We start from the raw sequence: 12267 nt of genomic DNA on the forward strand, positions 1-12267 counted from the left end.
CTACCATATTATGGTATGAAGAAATGTCTTTCCATCACTTTTTTTAGTCTTACATCTCCAGGTGCCTCTGATACATTTCAATTCCTGAGATGTCCTACTGTTATGTGGAAATTTTAACTCTGCCTTTCCTCTTGCCAGTAATATCCTCCTCCTAAACTTAAAGCTCTACTGCCTTCTGAATTTTTTCCCACTAATTTCTAGTTAGATGACAAATGCCCTTTCCAATCAAAGCATACTTTTTTCCCCTCCCTACCCAAGTTAAACATCCTTCAAAGTCTACTCAAACTACCTTGATAAGTGATCCTGTCACGTTCCATCTACTTCACACCTAGCAGCACTATGCAGATGGTAGTCTCAATATTGATTGAAAATGAATCCATGTGCTTTACACAAATGCTTGGAAATTACTACCAACTGTGCCAGTTAGCTGCTTTGTCATCTAACCAGTTTTGAGTTTGACCATTCCATTCCATTCCATTCCATCATAAACCTTGAGACCATGGTGGTCATATATAATGGTGTATGACTCGTTCTAGTAGACATGGTGCCTCAGCTAAGGGATATTTCATTCTCTTCTCCAAATCTTGGTTTTTCATTCAGTTCCTTTTAGGAATAATTTCATTTGTATTTATATTTACATTTCTAAAAAATACGTTGACTTCATCTCGATGTTAATAGACATAATCCCCATATGGGAACTTATTAAGTTTAGGCATAGAAGCCTTCTCAAACAAAATCCATTACTTTTTCTACACATTAAGTCCAAGTTTTCTGTGATTCTCATTTGAAGGTCATCCCTTATTGAATATATCATTATACTTTTCTTTTATAGTGCATGGAACTTAGTTGGCAGTCGGGTAAATTTTCTTTATCACTTAAATTCTCTTGCTAACACCAAATGGTGGGTGGACTGCTCTTCAACACTCTACACTTTTTCTTCAACTGATATGTTTAGTGTCTATTCTAAATACAAAGTATTAGTTTGGTTTGGAACATTTGATGCATCTCTTTAGTAGGCCCAGAACAGGTCATGGAATAACATGGCATTTCTGAATGCATGCTGACTTTAATGTTATCAGAGTTTTGCCTATGACAATAAGTATAACATAGGAAAGTGGCTCAAATCATTCAATCACAAAACAGACAAAATATGATCAGACACCTGAAATACAAGTATCACACTTTTATTAACATTTAATGATCAGAGGACATTTTCACAGAACAGAAAAAAAGACAGACCTAATGTAAAGAAAAAGATAACGTACAAATTAATATTCCTCACCTTCATCTTCCCCATCAGCACTATCTGCTCCAACCTCCTCATAATCTTTCTCCAGGGCAGCCATATCCTCCCGTGCCTCAGAGAACTCCCCTTCCTCCATGCCCTCCCCCACATACCAATGGACAAAGGCACGCTTGGCATACATCAGATCAAATTTGTGGTCCAAGCGAGCCCAGGCCTCAGCAACAGCTGTGGTGTTGCTCAACATACACACAGCCCTCTGTACCTTGGCCAGGTCACCACCAGGAACCACAGTGGGAGGCTGGTAATTGATGCCAACCTTGAAGCCAGTTGGGCACCAATCTACAAACTGGATGCTACGCTTTGTCTTGATGGTAGCAATGGCAGCATTGACATCTTTGGGAACCACATCACCACGGTAGAGCAGGCAGCAAGCCATGTATTTACCGTGGCGAGGGTCACATTTCACCATCTGGTTGGCAGGCTCAAAGCAAGCATTGGTGATCTCTGCTACAGTCAGCTGCTCATGGTAGGCTTTCTCTGCAGAGATGACTGGAGCATATGTGGCCAGAGGGAAATGGATACGGGGATAGGGCACCAGGTTGGTCTGGAATTCTGTCAGATCAACATTCAGGGCACCATCAAATCGGAGAGAGGCAGTGATGGAGGACACAATTTGGCTAATAAGGCGATTCAGATTAGTGTAGGTTGGGCGTTCGATATCAAGGTTTCTGCGACAGATATCATAGATGGCCTCATTGTCTACCATGAAGGCACAATCAGAGTGCTCTAGGGTGGTGTGAGTGGTCAGAATGGAATTGTAGGGCTCAACTACAGCTGTGGAAACCTGAGGGGCTGGGTAAATGGAGAACTCCAGCTTGGACTTCTTGCCATAATCCACGGAAAGCCGTTCCATCAGCAGAGAGGTGAAACCAGAGCCAGTCCCACCACCAAAGCTATGGAAAACCAAGAAGCCTTGAAGACCTGTGCACTGATCAGCCTGTAAAACAAGAAAAACAACACAACTTTAAACATTCTATTTGTTTCACAGAAACTCAATTCAATGTCTAGGCTGATCTCCAATGGTTTTTCAACAAATTAATTAGCCAAATCATACCCAACACTCACTATTCTTGAAAACAGTGTTACAGTCATATTTTAGAACAATTATACTTCACAAACTTCTGATTTCTCAAAGGAATTCTACAGTCTATTAAGGGCTTCATTTGATAGAAATCCACCTTGTACATGAAAAGACAAGAGGAAGTTGCTGGTTTACCAGTGACTTCATCTACCAGCCTAGTGTGGCCACAGAAGGACACTGTACAGAATGAAGCCACTGGCTTTCTAGATCACAGGTTCACACAACTCTATATTTGTGTCTTAACATTTGTTGTCATGGACTTGCCATTAAGCTTATATGTTAAGCAGAAGAAACATTAAATTACTTCTGCTGAATCAAAGCCAAAACTTTCTCCATTTATAGGATGCCCATCTTGACCTGATGTGATATATTGAGTTAGACAAGTCATGGTTTGACTATATAACCATTTTCCAAATGACTAAACCTACTTTCTTAACATTTTTCAGGACTCCTAAATTTTAACATTACAGTATAGATATAATAAATTATACCTAGGTGGTTATTGCACTGTTCAGTCCCCCCCCCTTTTTTTCCTTACTAAGGAGAACATGTTATATTCACTCTAATTAACATAGCACATTAAGAGAATTTTCAATCTTGAGGGCAAGATTCCCTGACTGCTTAGGCTAATTCAGGGCTTACTATTACAATGGTATCACCCTAGTACTAAAGGACTCACAAGCTTCCGAATTCTGTCCAGAACCATGTCAATTATTTCTTTGCCAATAGTATAGTGTCCTCGGGCATAGTTGTTAGCAGCATCTTCTTTACCAGTTATCAGCTGCTCAGGGTGGAAGAGCTGGCGATAGGTTCCAGTTCGAACTTCATCTGGAAGATTATAAAAAATAGTCCAGTTTTAACAATTTGGCAATAATATGGTTCTTAAGAAGAACCAGGGTATTTTTTAAAAAAAGGTCACTAGGAATGATGGTCATTCTCATCTACATGTTGCAAATGCAAACTGGACTCACCAATAACAGTTGGTTCCAGGTCTACAAACACAGCACGGGGAACATGTTTGCCAGCCCCAGTCTCACTGAAGAAGGTGTTGAAGGAGTCATCTCCTCCTCCAATGGTCTTGTCACTTGGCATCTGGCCATCGGGCTGGATACCATGTTCCAGGCAGTACAACTCCCAGCAGGCATTGCCAATCTGGACACCTGCCTGGCCCACGTGGATAGAGATACACTCACGCTGCAGAAAAATAAGAAAATAAAAGAGCCAGTTGGGACACATAACTAATGTATTCATATCTATGAGTAATGAATTCAATTACAGCACAAGTACTGCAAAAGGTATACCTCCCTTACCTGAAGTTCAAACACTACAAACTGAATTGGGAGAAAATTTTCTGAGGAAACAAATGAGAATTCATTATCTTATAAAGCTAGGGACCAATGGGAGTGATAAACTTAATGGACTTGCTTATACCAACACGGCAGCAAGCAGGCACAATTTTGGGGTGTTTGTGACAGAGAATGCTATCTGTATCCTGAGAAAGAATTGTGAAGTTTGAACAAAGACCAAGGACTATTACCTTTAATTTTTAAAAAATGTTGTCTTATTATATAATTCTGCTATATCTCATACTATATGTTTCTTCCTTAAGGATATGATTTCTCTCTCATCACATTCAACTTAGATTAATCCATACTATGGGAATGATGTAAAGACTAGCAAAACTGCTTTCTGTGGGGGGGGCAGTGGGAGGGAAATGAGATTGAGGAGGAAAATTGTAAAACTCAAAATAAATAAAACCTTTCTAAAGCTAGGGACCAGCATGGCTTGAATCAAAGTCAGGAGCCTGCCTGCCATTTTAGAACTGTCTATCTCCAGAGCTTTATTCAGAACAATTTCCTTTCAACTCTAGGGAACTATATGAAGCTGATTCCATAAACACCAAAAAAACAAAAAATCCCCCCCAAAACCTCCCACTTTCAGTTCTTATTCATACTTTTTGTGTGATTGTGTAACTTCTGTTGAGATCCTTCTGACCCACTTTAATCCTATTCTTTAAACTCCAGAGTTTCTTTCCCCTCCTCCTTTAAAAAACCGGCTTAAACCAGCAAGCTACAACCACATGACTGTAAGAAACTGCCAGATAAGCAGAGACTAGCTATATTTTAAAATCTGGTCAGAGGCAGTGTTTTTAACCTTGTAAAGGAATTTATCTATTATTATCAATGCATTTACTTTGGCCCTACAACTCATGGAAAGAATTTTTTTTTGCTTTGCTGTTTCCAATAGAAGTATCCACAGGGCCCCCAAAAAAATTTCTGGGAAAAACTCTATAGTAGGGAGACCTTCATCTTCATTGGGCAGAGATCATTATTGACTTCCCCAGGAAAATAAACATCTCTAGTTCAGTGGGGGGGGGTGGGGATCAAATTCCTTTGAAAGTATTTAGGAAAACATTTCCTTTTACACATTTATAAGTAGGGTGTGGCCTAAATGGAGTTTTTATCAACAGGAGATATTACATTATTAATTAGAATCTCTAAGGACCTAGCACTACTTTTCCCAAACTCCCTTATAGAAAACTCTGCTTTCAAGTTTTCTAAAATGGTAAGGTTCAAAATTCTTATGAATAGAAAAAAAAATCCTGTCATCACAGGTTGTATAGCCTAACTTTTAGCAAGGAATTTAAACACCCTAATCTTTGCAACCTTTGTTTTATGATCTTTCCCTCCCAGGTAGCAATCTAACAAAATTCATAAAACAAGCATGGTCATCTGACCATGTCAAGGCCCAAAATTACCTGCACCCACTTGCCCAGCTGTAGGCGGTGTGACTATTTATTTTAATGAGCTCATGACTATTTACTGATTCATCATGGTAATAACTGGACTTTGGAAAAATCATATAGCTTGGGCAATCCTTGTGATAGAAGAGATCTAAGATAAATGAAGGCACTGGACTAAATTAGCAGGCAAAAAAGAACTAAGGGTCATAGAATCAGAATTAAACACAACTTTATGCATAAATGTGAGCAGTTTTACCTATGATGAAAATGAAACCCAGAAGTTAAATGATTCATCCAATACCATTACTGGTTAGTTACAGTACAGACTAGAATCTAGGCTTCCTGGTTCATAAATAATTATGTCTTTTTAGGGGAGCCTTTTGTTATTTACTTTCTTTTCAAGTGAGCTTATCTGCTATCAGATCTCATAATCACAAATCTATGTTGGTGATGATTCCCTTCCTTCTGAATAAGGTATTACTCAGTATAAATTATAAATCATGAAAGAGTCAGCCTCCTTGGGAAATTTCCTCACAGGGCCTATACTGTCTGCTTAACTCCTGGGAAAGCGGGGAAGGTCAAAAAAGACTCACCTTTCCAAGATTACCTGGGGGAAGGGTGATCAGCTATTAGAAGTCAGGTCACATGCTAAGCCTATCCTTACCTGTTTGAATGATAATCATTACCCTAAAAATAACCAAGGTTATTTGGAATAGTATCCTTTTATTTTACATCATGTTAAAGATGAACATAGTTCCCCTTCCATTCCTATCCCCAAAAGGGTATTTTGTAGCAAGACAAAAGAAATGAAGTGATCTCTTTGGGAATTAATTTTTTCTATGCTGCTCTGAGTAATATTTAGGAAGAATTATCCAAATAAATGTGATTCTTCCTTTCAAAAAGCAATGACATCGTTCAAATATTTGAAAATGGGAAGTTATCCTATAACCAGTACTTAAGAACCTTACAAGAAAACATCTGTTAAGAATCTAGCTTAAGTACCTATAAAGTGAGAAAAGTTGTATTCGACAAGGCAATATTAAACTAGTTATCTATCGATTTATTTGGAACCTCATTTTCCCCCTCCCTCCAATTCTAACTAGACTTTAGGAAACATTGTTACCCCCCACACTTTAGTGCTTCCTTCAAGTAAAAGTGACTCAGCACCAAGTCACAGGGAACGAGTCCCGGGGGAGTCGGGAGGGGTTCCTCCACCTTAGATAGCATTCGCCTTCAATGACCTCATGTCTTAAAAGATAAGGAAGAAAGCCAGCAACCTTTATCTTCAATTTGCCTCATTTACTATAGAAAGGCCAGCTTACTTATTTTGTGGGAGGGAAGGAAGGAATAGGAAAAGGTAATGTGCAAAAAGCATTTTAAACTTTCTAGAAGAGTGAAAACTTAAGAATCAGATGGAGCACCTCTTTAATGGGCTTAATAAACCATTTGCTAATCCGAACCTTAAAACCTGTCCTTCGGAAAAAAAAAAAAACTTGTCCTTTGGGGTAAGTTTTCTCTGAAAAAAAAAATGGAATCATCACGTATCATTGTGGGCACTTCCACCTCAAAGAAGGGGCGCGCGGCCCTGCTGTTAATTTTGGTCCCGTAGCAAAGTTAGGAGGATCCAGTCGCCCCGTTTTCGTCCGGGCCAAAGGAAGGCGTTTACATTCCCTCCTTTCAAGCCCCAGGAGGCTCTCAGGGCGCAGCTCCAGGGGCAGCCCGCCAAGGAACTTCCTCCATGCCATCACTGGGGCCAATTTGCCACGTGCGCCCCGCATCCCGCCAAGTCCCACTGCCCCTCTGCTCAATCTGCTTTCCCTAACTGGGTCAGGGCGGGCTCCTAGACCCCCCTCCCGGGCCCATGACCCTAAGTGTCCCGGGCCCGCGGTTGCTCTCCACCACCTGGAGCACCTGGGGCATCACGTCACTCACCATGATAAAGGTGTGCTGAGGGTCCGCGGAGGGAAGAAATGGAAAAGGAGGTCAACACAAGTTTCTCACCGACCGACCGTTAGGAGGTCTCCGGGAGAAAAGTTAGTGAGAATCGCAGTTCGCGGGAGGGGCCTTATATAGGGCTTCCTAGACCACGTGTTGGGGGGGGTCCCTAGGATCTGACCCCACCCCCTCCTTCCTTTCTCTGAGCTTCTCCTCCACCCTCCCCGCTCTGCTTCCATCCCAAACTCCACCCCGTCCGGTCCCTGCCACACCACCCTCCTCCCGGACTCTCATTGGTGAGTTCGAAAGTTCAAACCAAACCTTTTGGTATCAGCCAGAGGTGTGGGGGGAGGAAAGGAGGAAGTTTGGCCAACGCGGGTGATCATCTTGTTGGGGCAAAGTCTGGGGAGAGGGCTATGGTTATCATCTGCGGAGTAGGGAAGAGAGGAGGAAGAAACAGGATCAAGATGATGAAAGAGAACAGGGCTTGGGGGTCGTGGAGGAGATGGGATATTGTGGGGGGGGAGGGGAAGAGCATCAATAAAACGTTTTAAAATTTAAAAAAAGGAAGTAAGGCAAGTGATGAGACAAAGTGGTGAGTGAAGGTGGGGAGAAGGGAAACCATGTGATACTGGAACTGGGAAACAGCTGGGAGAGCAAAGCCTCTCCCCTCTTCATCCTTCACCTCTCCCTTCCTCCCAGCTTCTGGCCTCCCCTGACGCACTGCTCGGCCCACTCCCTTGGCCTCCAGCCAGTGAACATTTTCCTATCTCCCTACAAGGCAATCTCCGAGAGCCGCCCCGCCTGCTTGGAGGAAGGTTTCCGAGTTAACTAGTTTATTCAGAAAACTAGAGCCCTGCCGTTCCGCTGACAGCTTTGACTTCTCATTCAGGCCCGAAGCCGGCTCCGAGCTGGACTGAAAAACGAGACTGCCTTGTTTACTTCCCCTGTGGGAAGTAGACTCTTAGTAGGGCCCTGCTACTCTACCTTGGGACCAGGCAGCTCCGGGCCCCTTACTTGGACTTAGAAGAGTTTCTTGCTCCTTTCTTAAGCCAAGATCAAATCCGTTTAGAGAACCGGTTTGGTACAAATAGCTCAAACAGGGCCTTTCAGCTCTATTTTCACAATTTAGCCTCAATTTCTACAATTGTCAGGTGGGAAGGTGGGTAGTTAAAAGATTCCAGGTTCTGACCTTTCTCAATTTTTCTTTATTCCTTCCTATTCCTTTTTTTTTTTGTAACACAAAGTATCCTATCATCAAAAGCATTCTAAAACCTTTTGTTGGAGCTACCACCTGAGTGGAATATTCCAAATAAAACCATTTCAAGGTTAATATTCCTAGTGAAGTCCTCTCAGGGTTAGGAAATATTAAAGAAAGAACAAACTATTATTCTTAAACTATTCCTAGAAGAAAGCCCCTTGTATTCCAAACAGGTGGCTTACTCTCCTAACTTTTGATAAGACTACTTTTACTGACTACTAGAAGGATGGTAGACTTTTTCCCATTAGACAAACTTTGCATTCCACAGAAGCTCTTGTTTGATAAGACTACTTTTACTGACTGGGAGGATAGCAGAAGACCTTGCATACTCAGACACTTTCGTTTAGACAGACATAGAAGATCATTAAAAGTCTTTTTGATGTTCTCACCATCTGGATGGTGAGGTAATATTTTATGAAAACCTGTCATTCTTTTCTTTGTTGCTGGGGTAGATTTTCACAAGTAGAATGTAACTGAAGATTACCCAATGAGTCAACAGAGGGACTATATGGAGGAGAGGGATGCATTAGGCCATATAATCTTGCTTGACTGTCAGTTGGGGCAGCTCCTTGATCTTCACTACCTTTATGAGACTTGGAGTGTGCCTTTTTCTCCAGAAAAGCCAAAATAAACTTTTTTTTTTTGCTCAGAGAAATCTGTCTATATTTTTTAAGTGGATTTCCCCACAAACACAAAAACGATTTCTTTTTCATTACTTTGAGTGCTTTTCGTATCAGAATTTTCTTTTCCTTCTTTACCCCATTAGTTTTATTTTATTGTGGAGAGACTTAAAAAAAATTTTTTTAAATTCATAAACAAATTCCTTAAATTTGAGAAGGGTCTAGCTTTAGAGAAAAATACAGAGCACAGAAAAGTGCTTTGTGTTTTTAAGAGTAAAATCACAGAATTTTAGGTATGGAAAGAATCTGAGAGAAAAAGGGCCTGCTTAATCTCTCACATCCCTTCCAAACATAATATCCTATAATTTTTGTAATCGCCTAGTCCAACCCCCTCATTTTATAGGCAAAGAAACAGGTTCAAAGAGTGACAACTATTCTACTTAAGTGGCAATCACTAACCAGTAGTTTTTTTGTTGTTTGTTGTGCAGGGAACATTTTCCTAAAGGTTTACATTTCTGAAATGCTTTTTGGGGGGGCTAAATTTCATTTTCTTAAATGCTTACCTTTCTTTAGACAGGCAAAATGAAATAAAATACATATCAACAAGCATTCAGAGGAAAAGCAAAAGTACTATCAAATTGTCTAATGCAAGAAGCCTGGGAGCAAGAGTAGTTTGGTCTTTCTACTCTCAGATCACTTGGCATTCTGCCTAGCACATAGTAGGCGGCTAATCCTTGTTGAATTGAACTGAATTAAAATTAAATATAGGAAAGGTGAGCAGCATTCAAAATACTTCTGCAATTCATATTAAAATTGTTCAATCTATTCTGTTTTTTTGTAGTCGTAATAATGAACACTTTTCAATGAATTCCTTAAATCCAAGTAACATTAATGCAGCAGACCTGCAATATGGAATATATGAATATAATGGATATTATATGGAATATATGGAACAATGGCTAGAAGCTACCCTGGAAGGCAGAAAGACCTGGATTCCAGTTCTTCTGACACATACTGGCTAATGTAACCTGTGACCAAGTCATTAAACTTTTCAATGTTCAGGGCAACTTTCTAGGACTATATGAATGGTACTCCTCCAAGTTAGGTAAGCAGATGAATAAAGTGGCAGTTTGAGAATGTATGTCTCTGGTTTATCATTTCTCTGTCAAGGAATAAGGAGCGGTTTTTTTCTAGTTTTTGCAAAGCAATGGATTTAAGTGACTTGCCAAAGGCCATACAGCTAGGTAATCATTAAGTGTCTGAGGTTAGATTTGAACTCAGGTCCTCCTGACTCCAGGGCTGGTGCTCTATTTACTACACCACCTAACTGCCCAAACACTTCAACATACAAAGGACAAGAAAGAGACATATAAAAAGTTGAATTTCTGTTATATATACAGTTAATTGATGTGTAGCAATGTGTAGCAATGAAGTAGTAAATAAAATTACTCTGTGTCACTTACTGTACTTCTTTTCCACTTCTGTGCATTTAAAAATGTCTTAATGATCAACTCTTTGTTTTCCACATCTTTTTTTTGTGAATTAATTTGCCATATCTCACTTTTCTAAATGAAAGTCTATAGTCAAGCAAAACAAATGACCATATTGCTCATATCTGGGAAGGCACATTTGATTCTATTCCCCCATCTTTCACCCCAAAAATATGAGTTTTATCATCTATGTTTTGAAATTGTAACTGGATATTACTTTGCTTAGAGTTCTAACGTCTTTCAGAGTTTCCCTTCATTATTATTGTGGTCCTCAAATAAATTTTTCTCCTGATTCTGTCAATTTCACTATACATCCATTCACATTAGTTTTTATAATATGATAGGATCACTATTTTTTTATGGTACAATTGTATTTTGCTATATTCATATCATTTTTTTCTTTTCAGACCTTTCCTAAATGATGGACATGTGTTTTGTTTTTGATTCTTTGCTACAGCAAAATGTGTTGCAATAATTATTCTTGTACGTCTTGGTCTTTTCCTCTGTATGTATTTGGCCTCCTTAGGTAATATATCTTATGTGATATTTCTGGATCAGAAGGTATGCACAGTTTGGTGACATTTGAGATATAATTCCAAATTGCCTTTCAGAATGGCTGAACCAATTTACAGCTCCAACATGCCTTTCAACCCACAATCCTCCAAAAATAGCAATTTTTTACTTTCTTCATTTTTAACCAGTCTAGTGTGAGGTGAAAGGTCAGGGTTGTTTTAATTTGCATTTATGTCATTAGGTATTTGGAACAATTTTATATAGTTATGATAGCTTCCATTCATTTGAATAACTGCTAATTTATTCAAGCTTATGCATATCCTTCACTCACTAATTTATTAGGAAATAACTCTTATTCTTATATATTTGCATCAATCATTATTTAATCTTGGATATAAGACCTTTTCAGAGAAATTTGTTGGAGTGATATTTGGACCATTTGTTTCCCTTCTAAATCTTACTATAATCATTTTGCTTGTGTAAATGTTTTCAGTTTTCATAATTGTCTATTTTATCTTTTATCAATGCTTTTATCCTCTTGTTTATGTAAGAATTCTCCCCATAATCATAGTTGGGAAATATATTTTCTTTCTTTATCTAATTAAAAAAATGTGAAACTTAGGAAATGAGGAAATAATTGGGGGATAATGTCAAGGAATTGTTATATGAGAAAGAAGACTGACAAATGACCTTGATTTTTTTCAATAAAAAATGTTCTGGAGAACTGCCACTAAGACTCTAACCTGAGTTCTCTTCTCTTTACTATCTCTTTTAGACCTTAACAGTTGCCAGGGGGATCAATATCATCTTTATGTAGATAATTTCCAGATTTATATATCCAACACTAGTTTCTCTCTTGAACTCCCATCTAGTTTTGTGAATTGATTATCTTATGGGTATCTTAAATTCAACAGGTTCAGAACCCAAATCATTATCATTCTCTCCCCTAAACTTTCAGTTATTTGAACTTACTGATTACTATCCTTCCTGCCACCATCCTTCTATCACAGCTCATAATCTGTCAACTTCTCTCAGATTCATTCTACAGATACAATTTCTTGTTAAATCTTGTCATTTATATCTGCAGGGTATTTCTTACATATGACTGACCCCTTCTCTCCACTACTCTAGTTATCTAGTTCTCATTTCTTATCTAGACTATTGGAATAACTTTCTAACCATTTCCCACTCCAATTCATTTTCTCTTCATATGCCAAAGTGATTTATCTACAGAGATTTGAACATTTTCTCCCCTTCCTCCTCTCAATAAACTTCAGTTGCCCCCTTTTGCCCCCAAGATCAAATAAAAAATCATTTG

At 39.1% G+C, this 12267-nt stretch overlaps 1 protein-coding gene across 1 annotated transcript; it reads right to left on the reverse strand.

Moving 5' to 3' along the window:
- Positions 1 to 1163: 1163 nt before the first annotated feature.
- Positions 1164 to 7244, reverse strand: LOC141514863 (tubulin alpha-1C chain). Its single transcript, XM_074226005.1, has 4 exons — positions 7063 to 7244; positions 3359 to 3581; positions 3067 to 3215; positions 1164 to 2243 (listed from the first exon to the last, which is right to left on the reverse strand). The coding sequence occupies exons 1-4, from the start codon at positions 7063 to 7065 to the stop codon at positions 1269 to 1271; spliced, it is 1350 nt and encodes a 449-aa protein (XP_074082106.1). The 5' UTR covers positions 7066 to 7244; the 3' UTR covers positions 1164 to 1268.
- Positions 7245 to 12267: the final 5023 nt, after the last annotated feature.

Source organism: Macrotis lagotis, chromosome 2 (genome assembly GCF_037893015.1).
Source record: "Macrotis lagotis isolate mMagLag1 chromosome 2, bilby.v1.9.chrom.fasta, whole genome shotgun sequence".
Lineage (NCBI taxonomy): Eukaryota > Metazoa > Chordata > Mammalia > Peramelemorphia > Peramelidae > Macrotis > Macrotis lagotis.

Coding starts and splice junctions, on each gene's coding strand:
- LOC141514863 (XM_074226005.1), bottom strand. Junction 3,216..3,358: donor CCTGGAACCAACTGTTATTG/GTGAGTCCAGTT, acceptor ATAATCTTCCAG/ATGAAGTTCGAACTGGAACC. Junction 2,244..3,066: donor TGGACAGAATTCGGAAGCTT/GTGAGTCCTTTA, acceptor CTTGTTTTACAG/GCTGATCAGTGCACAGGTCT.